Genomic DNA, 21587 nt, shown 5'->3' with positions numbered 1-21587 from the left:
TGTCCAGATGTACATGTGGACCCAGGAAAGGTCCTAAGTTCCCACGTGTGTAACAAGCTCCTGGTGACATTTATACTGCCAGTTCCTGGGCCACATTCCAAGTTTGATGCATCACAACACCGTGCAGAGGTGGCTGCTCTCTGTGGTATGATTTGGGGACTATGGACTAATTAAGGAGTCAGGAGACCTGAGTCATAGTCTCTTTCCTGCCCAACCCCCTACCCCTACACACACACTCTCTTTCTCATATATATATGCACACACACCATCTCTCTCTCTTTACACACACACACACACTATTATATATCGCTTAGCTTCTTTGAAGAATGATCGTGAAACTTTGTCCTCCAGGAACTCTTAGGCAAGATCTGAGAGAGGAGGATGCCCTGTTGCCGCATCTTGGGTCTGGTTCTCAGTCCTCGAAGCCAGAGCAGTAGGTCCCTTACTTGGCAGATTAACAGGTGTGATGAGCTGAGTCTGGTTCAGGTGGAGCAGGATGAGGGGACACTATGTCAGCTTGGTCATGACTCTTGTAACCCTGGCTTTTCTTTGTTGCCACTGAAGCCTCCTCCTTCACCTCTCCCTACCCTGCCTCATGCAGGAAAGCTGGAGGGACCAGTCTGGCTGGCGTATAGAACAGCACTGGACAGAGTGTGGGTCTGAGGACCTGCCTGGCTGAATTCTAGTCTGAAGCTAGACACTGACTGAGAACAGTGGCCTGGAGACCCTGGAGTAGGACCATGGGCCTCATCTTACCAGATGGGGGCGGGGCGGGGCAGAGCTGGAGTGGTTCCTTAAGCTACTCAGAGACCCCACTTGCTGTCTGGACTAGCAGGAGGGTTCAGTAGAGATTTAGGTACCTGGAATTCATATGCAAGAGCCCGTTCAATTTCTAGGCCAGGGGAGCAGCAAGCTAGCTAGACCCATTTCTTAAACGGAAGACTTCCTTTAGGATGCCACCTATTAACTAGCAGGGCCACCTGGATCGGGAGGCTCTCCCCACTGCCCACAATGTCCTGTTTACACAGCGAAGCGTCTTCCTATTTGTTCTTGACAAGGGTTCTGGACATGAGTCACACAGACCTGGACTTGAACCTCAGGTTCCCTCTTTTATAGGTGTGAGACCTTGGGCAAGTCACTCCACCTCCCCAAGCTTCAGCTAGTTCGTCTGTAAACAGGAGCAATAGCACCAGCTCTGCCAGCCTTGCAAGGCTGTTCTGAGGATTAGATGAGCCACGCCCATGGAGTGCTCATGCAGGGAGCATCATAGTGAGTCATAGCATTTGGAGGCACGGGCACCCAGCTATTGTTTCACCCCGAGTCCTTGTTTTTACAGATGTGGAGATTGGCGGTAGGAGAAGGCAGCCGGCCACCCAAGGGTCCCACAGGAGGGTTGTGGGTCAGCCACAGCTAGTAGGCCCAGGTCTTCTGGAGATCTGGAGGCACATTCCCTCGCCAAGGGCTAGACACAACGTAAGCTCGGACATCCCAGCTCTGGACCAGCAGCAGCCATGAACTATGTGGGGCAGCTGGCAGAGACAGTGTTTGGGACGGTTAAGGAGTTATACAGGGGCCTGAACCCAGCCACACTGAGCGGCGGCATTGATGTGCTGGTGGTGAGGCAGATGGATGGCTCCTTCCGATGTTCACCCTTCCATGTGCGGTTCGGCAAGCTGGGTGTCCTGCGGTCACGGGAGAAGGTGGTGAGTGCTTTGGCTTGTAGTCTGGCTTCATCAGGGTGCGCTTTTGAAGGTAGGGAAATCACCGCTGTCTCAGACTTGGTTTCCTAACGTGGGGGTGGGGGGGGAGTATCCCTGTCCTGTTTCTCTTCTTTTCAATGAATTTTCTTTAAGCATTTATCTCATTTTATTTATCTTGTATATGTATGCTTATATGATTGTGTGTGTGTGTGTGTGTCTATTTGTGCGTGAGCACATTGTGCGTGCATACGAATGTGTATATCAGAAGACAGTGTGGGAGGCTGTCCTGTCTTACACTGTGTGGGTTCCAGGGATAGAACTGAAGTTGTAAGTTTGGCCACAAGTCCCATTTCCTGCTGAGCCACCTCACTGGTCCTCACTGTTTTGGGGTTGGTTTGGGGCTTTGATCCTGAAGATTCTTATTTCTCCAGGTAGGAAGCTCAGAGGGGTAGAACCAAATGCTGTGGCTACCAGGCCTGGCTCCAGTTACTAATGCTTCTCCCGTGACCATGCTAAATCACCTCACATCTTCCAACAAAGTCACGTCACCTTTAGGGATGGACACGTTTTTATATGCCTAGTGCTAGAAGTGGAATAGTTTGGGACAGTAAACAGGAACTGATCATGTGTCCTCGACACCAGGTGTGTGGGGACAAGGGTTGGTCCCTTAGTAGGACTATATCTACATCCTCAAGTTCAGATGGACATAACTTCTTTTTGCATCAGGGTCTGTGTGTAGACAGCAGCATAGTGGGGCCCAGACCCCATTCAAGTTGAGGTAACTGATTTTTTTTCAGAACTCTGACGGGAAGCTATATCTGTCAAAGGCAAAGTACTCAGAGATAAGAGATTGGACCACAGAGCTGTGCAGATGGCTGCGTGTATAAAGAGCTCGTGATGTCTGAGCTTCGATTTCCAGCAAACTTTTCCAATATCAATAGCAAGGTTCACAGTTTAATTATATAAAGCACAGCAGAAGCAGCGACAGGTAGATCTCTGGAGCTCACTGGCCTTCCAGCCTTGGCGAACTCCAGATTCAGTGGGAGACCCTGCCTCAAAAAATAAGGTAGAGAGTGACTGAGGATGACACCTGAGATTGACCTCTGACCTCCCCACATGAACATGCAAACACACACATGTGACACCACATACAAACACACTTGAAACAAAACACAAAAATATTGGGGTGTAGTTGAAGACCTTTTGCAGGTCCCCACAAATACCTCCCCCACCCCCTCACCCCTCCCCACCCCGGAGCACAAGCCTCAGTTTCTTTGTCTATAAAGATCATGATAGGAGTTGCTACACGGGGTGGTTAAACAGGATGCGCTCCATACGACACTCTACAGTAAGTGGGAATTCTCACCCTGGTCCATGCAGCCAACACCTGGGAGTGGGGAAAAGTAGAAGGCTCGGGTCACAGCGGTGATTTCTCGGTGACCTCGTGATGAGCAAGAGGCCAGGGCAACTGAAGTCTGGGGAGCATTCCACCCACCTCAGAGCTGGAGGTAGAAGGGAGTGTGCCTTCGGATCTGGACTTGAGGACCTATACCTTGACCATGAAGTCCCCACCCCACTCCATTCCCACGACAGGTGGACATTGAGATCAATGGGAAACCCGTGGACCTGCACATGAAGCTGGGAGACAGTGGCGAGGCCTTCTTTGTCCAGGAGCTTGACAGTGACGAGGTAGGAACCATCCTTCTGGCCCGTGCCTGATGTTACCTCTTCACTGGGACTATATGTACCACGAGGGAACCTGGGGTCTGTCACTGTCCCTGACCTCAGGGACATCTCTTCAGCAGAGATCTGATAAAGAGGGTCACTTGAAGCTGCCCTGAAACTTCATTACATTCACAGCCCAGAAAGGGGAAGGGGGTACTTTGGGTGATTCTGCTTCCTGGGGAAGGTTTCTGATGCAAGGTCCCTCTGAGCTTTTAACTGAGCCCCTACTGTGTGCAAGACATTATGCAGCAGGCTCAAAACAAGGGACTCCTTCACCTTTAAAACGAGCTCTGGACAAGTCTGGAGCGCGAGCATCTCAATGTCCAGTGATGCAGCTTCTTGGTCATTGCAAGGAACTGTAATCTGGGCAGGCTCCCTGGAAGAAGTGACACCTGGCTAAGTCTATGAGGAGACCGGGGTCCCTGCTTCTGTCTGTTCTGCTGGTGTTGCCTGGAGTGCTGGATCACTTCAGTTAGAGGGGGCTTTGAGGCCAGTGTGGACTGCCACCACCTCTGCTCAGCCTCTATGCCTGGCCCTACATGAGTTCACCGTGGGGCTCTGGATAACCTGATGGCCCTACCACTTTTTGTCCTCGTTCTCTCCACAGGAAGACGTTCCTCCTCGTCTGTGTACCTCACCCATCCCATGGGGAGGCCTGTCTGGCTTTCCCTCAGACTCCCAGCTGGGCACAGCCAGTGAGCCCGAGGGCCTAGTCATTACTGGGCGGAGAAAGAGGCGGCGCAGGAGGAAGCCCAGGCGCAGGGAGGATGCTGCGGGCTCCAGTTCTGAAGAGTTGGAGGCAGGTGTGGAGAGTGAGCTGACCTTGCTGGAAAAGCCAATGCCAGAGTCCCGAAGGTAGGTAGGAACCGGGTGGAGGCATGGGGCGTAGCAGCCGGGGCCGAAGCATTTCTTCTACTGATGCTGTACAGCTCTGGACGAGGGCCTTGGTGTCTCTGGGCTTTCCTGTCTAAAGTCCTGAGAGGCAGGCTTCCATACCCTGGCCTGTTAGTGAGCGTTTCTCTGTGGTCCCTAAGCAGTGCTCAGAAGGAAGAGGAACCCTCATCGCAGCCTAAAGACATCTACCCCTACTCTGATGGCGAGTGTACCCCCCAGGCCACGTAAGTGTTGCAGTGGGTGGCAGGCTGGTATGAGACTGCTTTCAGTGTTCCTCTTTGTGATGACTAAAGCCTCACTAGGCTTGTTGCCCATTTACATTTCTCGTCTGTAAGATGTTCAACATTGGGGCGAGTTTTATTTTATTTTGTCTTGGTTTTGATAAAGTTTTGGCTAAGGACCAAACTCAGTTTTTCAGCTGTGGCAAAATACCCTTGAGACGGACTTTACCATTTTAGCCAGCTCAGAGTGCACAGTGGTGGACTTCACGCCGTTATGTGACCCTAGCTGCTCACTAGTTCTAGAACTTTCCTTCATGCTGGATGGAAACCCCATACCCATTAAGAAGTCATGTCTTTGGGGCCAGAGAGATGGCTCCACAGTTAAGAGCTCTTGCTGCCCTTCCAGGGGATCCAAGTTCCTCACACATGTAAGAAGCAGCTCACAACTGCCTGTCATTCCAGCTCCAGAAGATCTGCTGCCCTCTTCTGGCCTCCACAGGCACTACACTCATGTGCACACAAACCCATAAGTAGATCTCACAGAAGTCACATCTTGCCATCCTATTTGTTTTGATTTTTTTTTTTTTTTTTTGAGACAAGGTGTCACATAGCCAAGGCTGGCCTTGAACTTCTTGTACAACAGATTGCCTTCTTGTTGTACATTTATATATGTATATATCCATATATATCCATATCTATATCGGCGTGTGTATATTTTGGATTCAGTACAGGCATAAGTATCTGTCGAAAATGGTTTTCTATATTGTCTGAGATTGAGGGATGGCAACAGGTTGACTAGTGGTCACCTCTGAATGCTTGTTCTTTGCAGCGTCTCGTCTGGTGACCTAATGTCCCCTAAGAGTGACTCAGAGCTAGAGCTGCGGTCCTTGGAGCCTAGTCCTCTGAGAGCTGAGTCTCACATGCAGTGGGCCTGGGGGAGACTGCCTAAGGTGGGTTCTTCTATGCTTCCCCCAGTCTCTGCCTTCCAGGGACTCCCTGGCCCCTCCGTATCAGGATTAGAGTCCCTGAGATGTACGCCTTGTGAGCTCACATGCCCCCCACTTGTCTTCCTGTATTTATCTGATTGAAGGTGGCAAAAACTGAGCATCCCGAATTCTCGTTGGTCCTTGAAAGTGTGGCTGAGGCAATCTGTGCTCTCCCTGGGGAACCTAGCCCTTCTTCCTCTTCCCCTGTGGCTGGTGTGGACGCCTGGAGACCCCCAGTGCTGCAACCAGGAGTCGGGGCTGATATATTTCATCCTGATGTGGAGGCACATTGTGAGGAAACTCCAGTAGAGTCTCCTCTTGCTGCCCCAGAGAGTAAGGAAACCAAGACTCAGAGATCCAGGGTTCCAGGCCACCCTCCTGCCACTAAATCATGGAGCTGGGCCACCCCAGAGAGCCACACTCCCTCTGGACATACAGAAGTCTCCAGGGGAAAAGGTGAGTGATGGCTGTGTCTCTCTCTTTGCATCCCCAACCCCAGGTTATGTCCTGAGTGGGATGTAGGACTTGAGGTACAGTTTGAGCTGCCAGACCTTGTGCTTGGCTGGTGTTGTTCCCAGACTCTAGTCCCATGGAGGAGCCAAATGGCTTGTAGGTAAATAAGAGAGAGCCTAGCGTAGACCACATGGAATGGAGTCATTAGCTCGGGGATGAGGGCTGTGAGATCACGTGGTTGTGGAACATCTCTCTGAATATTGAGAGTTGTAACCAAGACATGGACAATGAAGCCATTGGGAGGAATGAGAAAAAAGTTCTAGGCAGAGGAGGCTGTGTGAATTAGGCCTCTAAGGTGGGAGACAGGTTTCAGGACCTGAGAGCGGTCTTAGGGATGACGGATGCTGGGACAGGAAGTTGGGTAGGCCAAGCAAGGCTGGACCCCCAGCACCCAGCCTGTCTTTCGGAAGAGTGGTAGGAAGACCCTCCCCCCCCCGCACTGCACTGTCTAAGTTGGTAGTCATCGGTTTATAGGAGGTTTTAAGTTGAAGTTAATTAAGGGCTGGGGATGGTGTGTGGTTGGTGGAATGCTTAACTAACCAACATGTAGGAAGCCACGGTTCAAGCCCCAGTCTCAGATAAACTCTGTACAGTGGGACAAGCGTCTCACCCAGAATTTGGGAGATTCAGAGGGGAGGATCAGGAATTCAAGGTTGTCCTTGCCTTCAAAATGGACTCAAAGCGAGCCTGGGATATATGAGACCGTGTCTCAAAGAAACAATACATAGGGTTGGTGCAGTAACTCAGTGGGTAAAGCACTTGATGCCAAGTCCAAGAACCTGAGTTTGGTCCCCAGGATCCACATGGTGGAAAGAGAGAACTGACTCCCACAAGCTGCCCTTTGACCTGTACATGTGTACTGTCATCCTCAGACTGTGGCACGTGTGTCCCTACACTGACACGCAAAATAAATAAAATCGGTTTTTAAAAGGCACCAATAAATAGGTATGTAAAATGAAATGTAATAATTCAAGTGAACAGACTTTGAAATTGCACCTCTCTGCCACACCAATCTAAAGTGTGCTGAAGAGCCACATGTGGCTAGTGGCTACCATATTGGACAATTTGGTAGCCTATGACAATATGGTACAATATTGACAATATGGTACACTATGGAACATTTCTGTCATCGAAGAGTTCTCCTGGGAAGTACCACCTTAGGACATTCAGAGGAGAAGGGCCACCTGTTGTTCATACTACTGAATCCATGTTTGGTGTATGACTGTCCCCTCATTCCCTCTCAGGTTCTCTGAAGAGAAACCAGCACCTGGGCCCAAGTGACATCTATCTGGATGATCTCTCCTCCCTGGATTCTGAGAACGCAGCCCTTTATTTCCCCAAGAGGTGCTTGGGTGCTGGGTGGCAGGGAGTTTGGAACTGGTGCCTGTGGAGCCAAAGGCTTCCTATTAAGGGTCTGGGAGGAAAGGGGGAACACCTTCATCTTCTTGTGATATTCATATCATTGCTACCCTCTTTGTCTTCAGTAACTGTGGGATGGGGGCCAGGAGGTGGAGTGAGCCCAGCAACCAGAAGCTACTGAAGAACCCCAACCCTGAGCACCCAGCAGAATGCACTCTGGACTCAGTGGACAAAATAGAATTGTCCCTCTGTGGTGGACTGACTGACTCTCGAACTATCTCCCTGGGTATGTTCAACCATCGGGCCAGCCATTCCAGGGGTTAGTGCAGAGCTAGGGACCAAGGGAGGATGGGGAGGATGGAGAGGATGTTCAGGGATCAGAGAAGAAATGAAGACTCCTAGGAAGAATAGATATGACACACAGGAGCCATTGGAGGACAGAAATGACCCTTCAGGGCCAAGGAAGATCTCCAGAGGTCACCACAGGGCAGGGAAGACTCCAGGAACCAGAAGTCTGGGAAGACGTTTGAGGGTTGAGGGCACAGATGTGAGGCTGGGTTGCTATTATCTATCCTGTGGTGCCTGCCCTCAACCAACATTTTTATGACACAAATGCTTGATAGTAACCCTTGGCCTATCCTGTGATCCCTGGAGTGGGGATAGGTGTAACACCTACAGGCAGCAGGAACTGTTGCCAAGTCAAAGACCTAGCCAACAGGAGGCATGTAGGAGGGTATGGGGGAAATTGTGGGGGGCATGAGAGCCTCAGCCCTCACTTTCTGCCTCTGTGCCCAGAGAAGTTCTCCCAGCACATGGTCTCCTATGAGGACCTCACTAAGAATCCCGGGCTCCTGGATGACCCAAACCTCGTGGTGAAAATCAACGAGAAGTGAGTAGCTGGTTGGGAATGGCTGATGGCCTGAGTTACCCACTCTCAATACCTTTTAGTTCCAACACCTCATTCTGTCTCTCTAGGCATTATAACTGGGCTGTGGCTGCCCCCATGATTCTTTCTCTACAAGCCTTCCAGAAGAACTTACCTGAGGTAAGTGCTTAGAACACCACTGGGGCTGTTGCTTTGAAGCCATAGCTTTGACAAGAAAGTAGATGGCGAACAAAGATGGAGCTTGGAGCTTGTGGCTACTGGCTGCCGGACCAACTCTCGAGGCAGGAAACAGAGTTCCTCAAAGTCTTGCCCATCCTGTGTGGACAAAGCCTGTCATTTTGAAGCTTCTCAGCCATGGCTGGGTCCTACTGGGTTTGAGCTTTTCATCAGCGGAACTTAGGTGAAATCAGAGCAGGGTCAACATCCGACAGATGGCCAAACTGAGACAAACCTTCAATGGGAGAGTCTGGGATCTGAAAGATGAGGCGTGGGAAAGAGTTCCACCCTGCCCCTCCTCTGCCACGCTGAGGGTTCTTGCTCCCTTGTCAGCCTTCCTATGTTGTATACCTCTCATATGCCATATCAAGCCTGAGGAGTCGTGAGCCAAACAAACCCACCCTCTCGGAAGGCACAACTGATCAAAGACTCACCCAGATGAGCATCAGACTCAACCGATTGGTAGGGTTCGGTAGCCTGGGATGCTGAACAAGGGCCCGCTTAACAAATGAATAAGAGCCCTGAGCAGGTCAGGCTGGGAGAAGGAAGCCAGTGTTTATATTCCTGCTCAGAGGGAGTATCACCGAGCCTTCTGCAGCCACCTGCCCTCTCTGTGAAGTCACTGAAGGCATAGCCTTGGTAAGAAAGAGGATGGTAAACAGAAAGGGGCTCTTGCCGTATCCACGACTCTTAATCCAGGTAGGCTTCCTCAAAGAGCATCTAAGTGTTGATGACATCTCTTTAGTGATATCTGGTTCTATTATATAGGATCTAGGACCTATGGGAAGAGTCCGTCCCTTGTTTGACTCTCATTTTATCCAGACATACCCACCACTGGAGGCTTTGAGAGGCCCCCATCCAAGCCTGCTGGTACCCAGGCTGGTAAACCCCAAGCTCATGTCCTTGTGACCCGAGTTCTGTAAACTGCACCAGTAGGGTGCTGATAGGTCATCAAGGTGGGTTACCTAGCATGCATCTAATAAGGTTTTCTTTTTTCCCTTAAGGTAACAGTGACCCAGTCAGATACTGATCAGAGTATAAAGAGAGGGGTAGGAACATGTGTTAGGATCACTGACTTCAGGAAGTTGTCTATGTCTGTCTTAGGGATTGATGAGTATCCTGACCACAGTCTGTTACTGGGGCCATTGGGAGGCATCCTGCATGAAGTTCTAAGACTCCCAATACTATATCACCCCCAGTTACTCTAGTAGGGCATGGGCTCATGAGATCTGGAAGCTAGGCTAGAGCCAGTTCTGGTGAGGCAGGAAGGGCCTTTGGCCTCCTATGCAGACTTCTGTAAGCCATTCTTGGGCTCTGAGGAAGAGGTGAACATTTTCTTCAGCCTCCAGAGGTTGACAGTCCCTTGTTCCAGGGTGGGCTGAGACTCTGGGCTCATGGGATGCCCATTGTCAACATAAAGGTGGGTTTATGATGTGTAGAAAGAACTCTCGACCATCATCTACCCACAGAGCACTGTGGACAAGCTTGAGAAGGAGAAGATGCCCAGGAAGGGTGGGCGATGGTGGTTTTCCTGGAGACGCAGGGACTTCCCAGCCGAGGAGGTAGGTGGGTGGCCAGTGATCACAGGGCAGGGCCAGCACAGGACAGGAAGCAACATTTGCTTATGGAAGTTCTTCCCACAGCACAGTGCTCAGAGGGAGAAAACAGCAACCAGGAAACAGCCAGGGTGAGTAGGACCCATTGGCAGGGCGCAGGGCTGGAACCTGGGGAGGATCAGCCTGGCGGGGGAGGGTGCCAAACCTCTTTCCCAGATGTTTCATTTTCCTGCGAAATGTCCCCACCTCCAAGATGGGAACACAGACCTAGAGACGTACCAGATGTCCGTCAGGTAGGAAATGACAAAGCTGAACGGGTATGCAGACTCCTTGCCTGAGGTAGGGGGGGGCTACTATATTAATGGGAGGGACAAGGGTCTCTCTTCCCCAGCTCACACTTGATTCTAATCTTGGAAGCAATCCAGCCATCCAGTTTGTGGAAAGAGTGACCAAGGGTGGGGCCAGCTGAAGCCAAACAAGTGGGATTAGGGATAAGTTCCAGGATACATGTATTTAGAAAGATACATCTCCAGGGTAGACATCCCAGAGAGGCATACTGGAGCTAGTGGTAGAGCTTGGCTCTCAGTTCCCTGGGAAGACGCCCCACATAGGTGACACATGAAGGAAAGGCAGCCTCTAAAGTGATAGGAACAGGGCCTGGGCTGAGGGTAAGCAAAAGGCCTGTGGCTGGGGAGGTGGTTCAAAAGGCCAGTACTGTCCACAGAGAGAAGACAGAGGTCTTAAGCAGTGATGACGATGTCCCAGACAGCCCTGTGATCCTTGAAGTCCCCCCACTGCCATCCTCTACTCCAGGATATGTCCCTACCTACAAGAAGTCTCTTCGTCTCTCTTCCGATCAAATCGTGAGTGTGTGCATCCGTGTGTTCCTGGGTGGAGGGGCTGGGCTGTGTTAATTCTATTCAGGTCTCACAGGACCAAGGTTCTGTTCACCACAGGCCAGAATCTACCCCACAGGCAGCCTGTGTTAAATACCTATGAGGGCTCGATTCTTCATAGACCGGCTGATTTCTGTTAGAAGCTCTAATGGGAAAAGTCCTCTCATATCCTAAAGTATCTGCCTGCAGTGTCCTGCAGCGAACCTTGTAAACCTCTTTGAAGCCATCAGTGCTGATAACAGCTCTTGAGATTTTTGACAACCCCAACCATCCTTCATTATATGGATTCCCTGAGCTCTATATCTAGTAGCCCCATGGTTAGGAAGGCATCCATGGTTGGTACAAGGTAGCAACCACTTGCCTGGTACCCTAGCGTACTTGTCCACTTTTGGATCAGCCAGGACACAGAGGTCTCCTAGCTATGATGGAGAACAGCCAGCATCATCATTCTCTAAGGTTCCCATTCAGGGCCAGGTCTCACTTTAGGGGAGTATTGACTCAGATACCCTTGCCCCCCAAAAGGGCTTTCTATGAGGATTGCACAGCCCCACCTCCTTTGGAATAAAGTATTTTCCTATCATGCCTTGGGGCTGATCTCGAAACCCAGGCAGAGAGTCACCAATGTGGTTTGTCTGATATTTGTGCCACGGAGCAGATGTACTGTGTAGGTCCCCAGATGGTACATACAGGAGTCTGTGTGTGGTCACTGTAAAACTCCTCAGGAAGGGTCTCAGAACTAACAGGACGAGGGGAAAGAGGCTCATGGGAATTAAAGCCATAGTCAAAGTCTAGGGTAGTCAGGGACCATACCTTCCCCCTTTGTCTGCCCCCAGCGGTGTCTAAACCTGAACGAGGGAGCTAACGATGTGGTCTTCAGCGTGACTACCCAGTACCAAGGCACCTGCCGTTGCAAAGCCACCATCTACCTGTGGAATTGGGATGACAAGGTGGTCATCTCTGACATAGATGGCACCATCACCAAGTGAGACCCAGCTGGCTGTGAGGAGCCTGGGGGTGTGCCTGGGGACCTGGTCCCATTGTTCTGGGTGTGTGGGAGCAGTGGGCAATGCCTTCTTCCAGGTGGGCCAAGTTGGGGCTGAGCCACATTGGGCCACACCCATGGAACATGGGAGCCAAGATGACAGGCTAAATTACTTTCTTCCCTGGCTATAGGTCGGATGCTCTGGGCCACATTCTGCCCCAGCTGGGGAAAGACTGGACACACCAAGGCATTACTAGTCTCTACCACAAAGTCCATCTGTGAGTGCTAAACTCTGTCTGGGTCCGGGATCCTGGTGGGAGGGTAATAGGATATCTTAGGCCACTCTAACTTATGCCCTGGGAAGACAGTCTTGGTTGCCACCAAAGCCCACAACAGAAGTAGACTGGTCTTTAGTGAGGACATGTGAGTCATGTACCTGTTGACCACAAGGTAGCAGGAAGCCATCTCTACCCTGGTCCAATAAAACAAGTGTCCAAGTTCCAGCTGGGACAGACACTGAGAATACCCCAAAGGCCTTCCTTGGTCTCATTCTTCAAAGCCCTCTGGGTTTGAAGGCCGGAGTCCCAATTGGACTGTGCTTGTAGCAAATGGATCATGGGAATAGGGAGGGTGTCTCTGATGACTCTGTCTCTCACCCCCAGAAATGGGTACAAGTTCCTGTACTGCTCGGCACGGGCTATCGGTATGGCTGACCTCACCAAGGGGTACTTGCAGTGGGTGAGCGAGCGTGGCTGTGGCCTTCCTAAGGGCCCCATCTTGCTGTCTCCCAGCAGCCTCTTCTCTGCCCTCCACAGGTAACCACCCTTACACACAAGGGAAAGGCAAGAGCACAAAAGTGCTCAAAAGACTGGTCAGACAGCATGTCCTCTGACTCTCTGGTGTCTTGTCTTTCCTTTGCCCTCTTCCCTGTCTGTGACCATGGCCATTCTAGGGAGGTAATCGAGAAGAAGCCAGAGGTGTTCAAGGTTGCCTGCTTGAGTGATATCCAGCAGCTGTTTCTGCCTCAAAGACAGCCCTTCTACGCTGCCTTTGGGAACAGGCCCAACGTGAGTATCCCCCTCCTTACAGCTGGCACCCCCGTCTCCCTTCCCCCAGCTGTCTCAGACACTGCCCTAACCCCTTCTGTCTCTTGCAGGATGTTTTTGCCTACAGGCAGGTGGGCCTCCCTGATTCTCGAATCTTCACAGTCAACCCCCGGGGAGAGCTCATCCAGGAGCTCATAAAGAACCACAAATCCACGTAAGGCCACATGTCCCCCACACTCAGCCTCTCCCAGGACCTGGATTTCACCTCCTCTCCTGGATAAATACTAGGTCTTGTCAGCTGTGAAGGCCACTGCCTTGTGACCTACAGTCTGACTCAGTGCAGCCCATTCTGCCCACAGGTACCAGCGGCTTGGAGAGGTGGTCGAACTTCTCTTCCCACCCGTGGTGCGCGGCCCCAGCACAGACCTGTCCAACCCTGAATACAGCAACCTCAGCTATTGGAGGAAGCCACTGCCGTATGTGGACTTTGATGCCCTGGCTTGAGCTTGCCTTGACGGTTCTCCTTGGTCTGACCCAGGACTGATGGAGTACTTAGGACAGTAAAAATTAGAAGATGTGTGCTGTGGGGTTCACCTGACAAAGGGCTGCATGTTGATTGGCAGCTGTCCCTACCACCACCTTGAAACACAAATGCTGCGGTCATCTATTTGACTGCTTGGTACCAGGGCACTGGCCACTTCAAGGCCATCTACTCGAAGAACTGGAACAAGTAACCATCTCTCACAGAGATGGCACCATCACCAAATGAGGTTCAGGTGGCTGTTGGGAGCATGGGGGTTACTGAGGGACCCACCTCCCTATCAGGATTCGGGCAGCTGCCCCAAGCCTCAGTATAGCCCTGACCTCCAACAATTAATGTGTCACTAGACCCTTGCAGGGTTCTCTGGCTCCTAGGCCATTGGTTCTCAATCTGTGGGTCACAACCCCTTTGGGAGGGTGTCTCATATCGGATACTCTGTTTGTCAGATATTTACATTATGATTCATAACAGTAGCAAAACTACATTTATGAAGTAGCAATGAAAATAATTGTATTTACAACACAAGGAACAGTATTAAAGAGTCACAGCATTAAGAAGGTTGAGAACCATTGTCTTTGGTGTATCATCTGGGAATACTATTCCATGGCTTTTAGGAGCCCAGACTCCTCTCCAAAGCCAAGTGTCTCTGTGATCCTGTCTCTCTGATCATAGGTCTTGATCTTCTTTCTCTACCTTGAAATCTTAGCTCCAAGCCTGAATGGTCCGAAGCCCCTCTGACAGAAAGAAAAATGATTTGGGGTTATAGAAGGGCTCATGGAGTGTGAGTCCTGCCTGCCCCTGTAGATTTCAGCCCCTTCCTGGGCACTTAGCCAAATTCTGGCTACAGCAGATGGCGTTTGCTGACCCTCCTGTCCTGGCTTCTGCAGCTCAGTCTAGTGGCCAGCTGGCTGAGTGAGCAACGATCCAAGGCACACAGGACACAGCATGACAGACGCTTTCCCTCCCATTGCCATGCGTGAAGAAAGCACCTTTAGAGCAGTTAAAACGTTTAATCCTCAACCTGTTTTCTAGCCCACATCAGAGTGGATAGCAAACACTGGATGGTCACGAGCCAGCATGCAGGGCAGTGGGAGAAACAGACAGCATGGCAGACCCGGGGGTGCATTGGGGGAAACTGAGGGCAGGAGCCTCAGCAGCAATGGTCAGTCTCTAAGCACGTGTGTTTTCCAGTTGTGTAATGTCTTCCTACCCCAACTTCGCTCCAGTTTGTGAAACTCCTGGCAAGGCTAGGGTTTTGTATGGATGTTTAAAAGCAAGGCGTAGCCCTCCTTTTCATCCAGTTCCAGCCCCTTTCTTGGGGTCTGCCTTAGCAGACTCCAGGGCTACACTTGGCAAGAGATACTGACCAGGGCGGCGGGGAGAGATTTTCCTCTAAGTGGAGAGGACCATGTGGGTGTATTTGTGAAATCAAAGAGAAAAGATAAATTGGGGTGGGGTCTTCAAACATTGTCTGGATCCATTCTTTGGGATTCTACAGCTGCCTACACCCTCAATCTAGAGGCAAGATCAAAAGGAATATGGAGTGCTCTTGGCTGGGCTGCTGGGCTTTTATTCTGTTCTGAAGGATGTGTGGGGAGTTGGAAACCTCAGGTGGCCTCTGGTCTTTAGTTCAGAAATAGCACCTATGAAACTGCCAGACAGGTCCAGTGGGCATCAGCTTCCCACAGAAACCTCATCCAGATAGAAGCCCAGGGACAAGGGAAGAGGTGCCTCCAAGTGTTGTGACTGGTCCCTGGTTAGTAAAGGGAACAGTGGACAGGCTTGTCTGAGACTTGGCCAGGAAACTCTGCACAGTTGCTAACTCCAGTGTGTCTGCAACAAAAGGAAGGGCAGACACGCAGTGTGCCATCTCAGAAGCCCAACCTTGTCTTCCGGCGCGGCATCCTTAGCTGGACTCTGAGACAGCATCCCGTGTAGCTCACCTTGACTGTTACCCCCGAACTGTCCAGGCTGCAGCCCTGAGGGTGATTTCTGATGGCTGAAACAGTCATGCTGAACTGGATTAAGGCCATTTATCCGGTGGCCTCTGGCAGCCTGGAAGGTGCTTCCTGGTAGGGTTGGTCTCTGGGATGATATTCCCAGGGTTGGTGGGATCTGGGCTTTAGATTTCTGTGAAGTTAGCCTAGTCAGCTCTCCCTGGCCTCACCTCAGCCAGCTGGGCTCTGCAGTCTAACAGGTCATCCCGGAGCCGGGCAATGTCCTGCGCGTGCTGGGCCAACGTGTGGTTCAGTTTGTCTATGTGGCCCCACAAGCCCTCCCTGGACCTCAGCTGCTCCGTAGGCAAACTGTTCAGTTGGGTCGCCAACAGGCCCAGCCTCTCACATGCTCCTTCCACTTGGGCTACCCTCTGGTCAAAGCGGCCCACCGTATGCTGGAGTTCCTGGGCTGTGTCCCGGCAGCGGCTCAACCCTCCGGCCACGCTGGCCACACCAGCCTTGAGCTGTTCCAGCTCCCCCCGAAGGTTCAGGACCTGCCTGTGGCCAGCCTGGAGCTTTGAGCCCTGGCTGCTGACCCGTTCCTGGATGGCTTGGACCTCGGCTTCCACCCTTCGTTCTCGTTCGTCCAGGGATGTGTTGGCAGCCGAGAAGGCATCAGAGTACTGGCTGACAGAGTCGCTGAGGCCTGTGAGTGACTTGCTCACTGAGTTCAGGTTGACCTTCAACAGAGTGATCTCACCTTGGAGTGAGCTGCCTGTCCCTTCTGCCAGCTGCCCCTGAACTTCAGCTACTGTGCCATTGAGCTGTCGCAGCAGGGCAGTGTGACGGGCCACCTGGTGTAGGAGGGCTTCGCTCCGGCTCTGCCAGGCCTTCACCTCTGCCACAAGGTTGTCCAGGATGGCTGTGGTGGTACTTGGGGTGCACGAGGTCTCCAGGGACACCAGCCTTTGTTCCAGCACAGCTAGTTCTGAATGAACAAGCGGCTGTGCCGATCTGTCTGGAATGGCACTCTTGGGGCTTAGCTCTCCGGTCAGAGTTGCCAGCCGCTCCTCTAGGTTCTGAACTCGCTCTTCCAGTGTGGACCCAAAGCCGCCAACACCCCAGCCCCCCATCTCCATTCTGAGGCAGCAGCCCCTGGCTCCATTCTCTGTCCCATTGACAGTCTCGAGGCCCTCAAGCAGGCCGTCCACACCTCCCTGGAGCATGGCTGCAGAGAGGCGTGCAAGCTCATCTGCGGCCAGGGTGCTGGGGCCGCCCTGGGTCTCAGTGACAGCCTGCAGGTTCCTCTCAAGGTTGTCCACACGGGCACTGATCAAAGCCAGTTGGCTGCAGCAGGTGCCCCCACCGGTCAGAGTCAGGCCCTGCAGCTGAGTACCCAGCTGTGAGAGCTCCCGACGCAAGGCCAGCTCCCGGCCATCCAGGCTCTGGTGCAAGCGCTGGCTGGCTGCCTGGCCCTCTTCACACTGCTGCCGCACCTCTTGCACCCGAAGGTCACACTCGCTCTGGACCCCCTGCAGCTTCTGCTCAAAGCCATCCAGCAGGGTCCCCCAGAGTCGCTGTAGCCGCTGGTCCACATACTCCTCCAGCAGTGCTAAGGAGGTCAGTGGGGACGGCGGGGCTTCCCGTAGCCGCTGCAGGTGAGCCTCGTGCCCCAGGGCCAGCCCGTGCACCTCGTCTAACAGCTGCACCTTGGTCTGCAATGTGTTGCTCACTTCTGTAACCTTGCTCAGGATCTCACTCAGAGGAGGGATGAGTGGTCCTCTGCCTCTGTCTTCTGGGTCCACAAGCCCCTCAGGGAGGACCCCAAAGCCTACAGGTACAACAGGAGCGCCGGGTTCACCAGTGATCCTATTGGGATCCTCGTGGCTGGCCACCAATCCACTCAGAATGCCATACGCTTGTGATAGGCGCCGAACACCGCCCTCCAGATGTTCTAGCTGCTCACCAAAAAGCCCTTGGCCTTTTCTTCCTAAGGAGGAAGAAAGACCCCAGGAGCATCGCAGGCCTGGCCCTCCAACTTTTTATCCTCATCCCTGGACACAGTTCCCTCACCTTTAAGATGGGGCCTGGGTGGGAAAAGTTGGGCCTTTACAGTCATGGCCCACATGAGATGCACCACCTCCTACACAGCACTCCGAGAGAGTTTAGCCAGTCTACATCACTAGCCCCCACACCCACCCTACCACTAAGCCTACGAAACCCAACCCTCCCTGGAGGACATCCATGAGCAGACTCACCACGGGGACGCGGGGCCTCTCTGCTGTAAGGAGAAGGCCTGGGACCTGAGCCCAGCTGCCCCAAGGGAATCTGAGGCTCTGGCTCCTGGTGTGGTGGGGTGGCTCCGTGGTCTGTGAGGTGTTCAGGGCAGCCTTCCCCGGTAAGACCAGGGCAGCAGCGCCAGGCCAGGTCTGTCACGGTCTTGTAACCAATCTTGTACCTGGGTCTGAACACTGTGCGGTACCTGGATCAGAGAGGTCAAGGGACAGTCTTGCACCCTGGTGCTGGTGCTTCAGTCAATCCTTGGATGTCCCCACTCCCCAGGATTTCCCTTTCTGATCCTTAAGGGGGCAAAACCAAGTAGTAGAGCAGGCCTTCCTTACAGAGGCTCTAAGCCCTGGGAGTGAAGGACATGTAGAGAAGTCCCACCATACTGCTTGCTTGAAGAGAAAGCCAGCAGGGATTTAACCCAATCTCCCCAAGACCACCAGGCCGTCCCCATCTGCCAAGAGAAATTCCATTCTGGCTCTAAGGGGCCTTTCAGAATCCTGACAAAGCTTTCAGCTCTTGATCTGTAGAAGAAATACCTCTCCAGGGCCGGGCTGGCGGCCTCTTTCACTGCCCCGGGATACTCTCAGCTCCAACCAGCTTCTTTCCCCTCTTACTACCCATCTCTAGCTTAGCCAGGGAACTGGACTCTGCTCAGAGGCTGGCGTGAGGACACCTGATTGTGAGCAGGAAGAGAAGGCCAAAGGTGCAGGCAGAGCTCCCCAGGAACACCTCTTTTACCTGATCAGACATGTACCTGTTCACTCTGCCACAATGGGGCATAAATGTTCTCAGACATACACATTTAAGCTCTCCAAATGCAGACTTAATTATATCTCATGTCCTGGGCGGCCTGTCTGATCTATACCAGGGTCTCCTGGTCCGGACCTCTGCAGGATCAACCTATCCTCTCTTTCCCTACATTCTCTGCCTCTGTCATATCTTCTAGCCCAGCCTCCCCCTTGTGTCCCTGAGTTTTCTGGGCTCCAAACAGAGCCTGTCCTTGTCTCTTGGGGAGGATCTGCTGCAAGTTCAAAATTTTGGGATCCTTCATGGCCTCTTTAAGGAATTCTGGTCTGCTCTAGCTAGCACTGTGGTTCAGATAGGTTTGAAGCCCAGGGTACTGGGGGCAGAAATGGTTCTGTCCCCAGCTGAAGGCAATACCCTGGGATGTTCTCACTCACCTGACTGTTGAGGGGCAGTTGGGCCCCCACCCACAGTTCCGGTACTCAGCCTTTACAAAGCTCTCTGCTCCTTCTTGTAGGACGCAGGTCACATTTCTATGTACCACATAGGCACAGAGAGACCTGGAAGGGAAAAACAGCACCTCTGGAATATTTGGTCGGAATATTGGTCTCTGGAGTTCCCTATATCTTTTCTTCTTTTCTTTTCTTTTCTTTCTTTCTTTCTTTCTTTTTTTTTTTTTTTTAGTTCTTGTTCCATGGAACCTTGAACCTTTGCCCAGGGTCCATGTCTTCTAAACTGGGCCCGTGTCCTTGATGGGTGGCTCAACTGAACCAGAAGATTGAGTGTCTACCCAACACCACTTTGAGAAGGCTAAGGCTGCCTCTGCTTCTCCCCCAACCACTCGGCCTTCTTTCCCATCTCCCAGATCGTTCACTGGTTCTAAATTCCTTATCCTGGCCTTCAAGGTTTCGGAGAGCACAAGTTTGTGGCTTCTTTTTAACCAGGCTGTCCTCCTTCCTCCTGTGAAAAAGCTCTAGCCTAGGCTTTGCCATTCCCTTGTTCCCAACAACAGCGCTTGTGTCTTCTCATATAGGAAGCCTGCTCTGATGCCCCAGGGCTCGAGGGAGTGTGGTTGTGGGCTGGGTAATTTGCCTTCAAGATCTTATGTTCGATTGGAATTCGGAGTCTGGTATAAACCACTGTGGAAGTCTGTCTGTTCTACAGTACAAGCCCAGGACCCACAAGTCCTCCCGCAGGGTTATTGGGGCCGGACTTTAGGAAGGGAGGAGCAACTACCTAAGGTAAGCCTGGCTCTGTCTACAACCACGCAAAGCAGAAGAGAGACAGAAGGCATTGGCTTGGGGAGCCCCGCGTGTTCCAGGCGCGGACAGCCCTTCCTCCTCTCCCTCCACCTGGTCCGCTGTGCCTGGAGTTTGCTCACAGCGCAGCTGGAAAATGTTACTTCGCTGGAAAGGTTTCCATGGGCACTGCCAGGATCCCAGTCGCCGCGCCAGGCCCCCTCGGCTGACTCGGTCTTCGCCAACCCCGCAGCCTCCTGGATGGCGGGGCGCCTGCCCGCGCAAAGGATCGTGTTGGGGGAACCGCCCCATCGGTGGCTGGGGTACCCATGTCTCGACGCCTCCGCGCGGGTCCCGGCAGGTGGGAGTGGCGGCGCGCCACGCGGGGGCCCCCCTCGTGTTCCCGCCGCGGCCCGGCCCCGCGCTTACTTGTGCGGCCCCGGGCGCAGCCGCGGACGCCATCCGGTGGTGTAGAGGCTGTAACGGGAGGCACCGGGCTGTGCGGGCCGTGCGAGGAGCGGGGTGCCCTTGGCCTGTGCCCCCGAGAGCAGCGCCGCGACGGCGCACAGCCACACAAGCAGACGGCGGCCCATCGCGCTCGGTCGTCACTCGGCCCTTCGGGGTGCCTCCCGCTGGGGGTCCTCCGCTCGCCCGGCTCCCAACCAAACTCGCGACCCCCGGAGCGCGCTTGTTCGGCCGCCTGGAGCTGTGCGGCCGCTGAGTCCCGCCGAGTGTCCGGGGCTACTCGCGGCTGGGGCCGCGCAGGGGAGGCGGGAGGCGGGCTCTGCACGGATTAGCATAAACTTGGGGCCGCGCCGCGAGCTCCGCCAGCCCCCTCCCCGTCGCCAGCCCCCCGGCCCCAGCTCCAAGCTGACGCCCGAAGGGCCGCGTGCAAACACGAGGTTAAGAAACGAGCAGGCGGGACGCAGGGCGCGAAATTCCAGGAGGTTCCCCAAACTCGCACAGCTCCTGGGCACTCAGGGTACCTGGCAAGAGGCAGCGAAACCTGGAGGCAAGCCTGGCCTCCCTGCTGGGATCCCTAAGACTTGCTATCTAGCCGGAGATTTCGGTTTTAAAAATCTAGCGCATGGATACTGCACTTCAGGCCTGAACTTGAGATGAACATAGGTAGGGCACACCAGGAAACCTTTTCCCAGCCACCTTTCTGCAAGAAGATTCAGACTGTCCACTGTCTATAGGTGCCCCATGAGATCTGAGTACTGCAGATTTCCCTTCATCCCGACTTTTGCATACCGGGTCGGGTGGTCAGGCTGCATGTCCGAGTCCAATGATAGATCAGCGCTATCTGTTTCTGTTAGGTAAGAGCTGTACAATTACCTCTCGAACCCCTCCAAGAATAACTCACCCCCCGACCCCCGCGCAGGCGTGTCTCCAATAAAAGCTTTTAATTAGATGGGCCACAGTCTGGTGTCTGGTTTATTATCAGCTTCTATTCAAAGAATATTGCTAGGACAGTCTGCTAAGAAACTACCTCAAGCATCTTTCATTCCTCAACTTTCATTCCTGCATCTTTCATTCCTCAACTCTATAACCTAAGAGTTCACCTATACAGCCATTCATCATTGGACATCGTCTTGTTAAATGCCTACCCTGAAAGAAGCCTTTTGAGTTCTGATTCTGTCATCCAAGAGGACCACTTATTTCTGGCTTTGTCTCATTCCCACAGGACCACAGCCCTCTGAATCTGCACCAAGGGAAGAGTGGGCCTACCTGTTGGTCCCTGCTCCCCGCCCCATTTGGTATGTGTGTGTGGTGGATTGTTCATGCGTTCACGTGCGTATGGAGCCAGGGTCTAACCTCAGGTGATGGTTCCCAGGTACCATCACCTTGTTTCTTT

At 52.8% G+C, this 21587-nt stretch overlaps 2 protein-coding genes across 3 annotated transcripts; one reads left to right on the top strand and one right to left on the bottom strand.

The window, feature by feature from the left end:
- Window positions 1-1511: 1511 nt before the first annotated feature.
- On the top strand, window positions 1512-13484 carry LPIN3 (lipin 3; the record flags this gene model as incomplete). The annotated part of the gene is made up of 19 exons (XM_080925644.1): window positions 1512-1703; window positions 3294-3389; window positions 4033-4280; window positions 4463-4543; window positions 5370-5490; window positions 5631-5982; window positions 7284-7383; window positions 7524-7684; window positions 8194-8287; window positions 8374-8443; window positions 9970-10062; window positions 10144-10187; window positions 10781-10919; window positions 11786-11934; window positions 12126-12212; window positions 12597-12749; window positions 12887-13001; window positions 13091-13194; window positions 13340-13484. 19 exons carry the CDS (start codon window positions 1512-1514, stop codon window positions 13482-13484), a joined length of 2544 nt encoding a protein of 847 aa, XP_080781770.1.
- Window positions 13485-15664: 2180 nt separating this feature from the next.
- On the bottom strand, window positions 15665-20640 carry EMILIN3 (elastin microfibril interfacer 3; the record flags this gene model as incomplete). Of its 2 annotated transcripts, none has more annotated exons than XM_080925647.1 (4): window positions 15665-17448; window positions 17717-17940; window positions 18929-19051; window positions 20159-20640. In XM_080925647.1, 4 exons carry the CDS (start codon window positions 20320-20322, stop codon window positions 15665-15667), a joined length of 2295 nt encoding a protein of 764 aa, XP_080781773.1. The 2 variants fall into 2 exon arrangements, with proteins under 2 accessions (XP_080781773.1, XP_080781772.1); XM_080925646.1 differs by having other exon boundaries at window positions 15665-17289; window positions 20159-20322.
- Between the last annotated feature and the right edge of the window lie 947 nt (window positions 20641-21587).

Source organism: Micromys minutus, assembly GCF_963924665.1.
Source record: "Micromys minutus genome assembly, chromosome: 11".
Lineage (NCBI taxonomy): Eukaryota > Metazoa > Chordata > Mammalia > Rodentia > Muridae > Micromys > Micromys minutus.
This window is presented reverse-complemented; position numbering and strand designations above follow the sequence as displayed.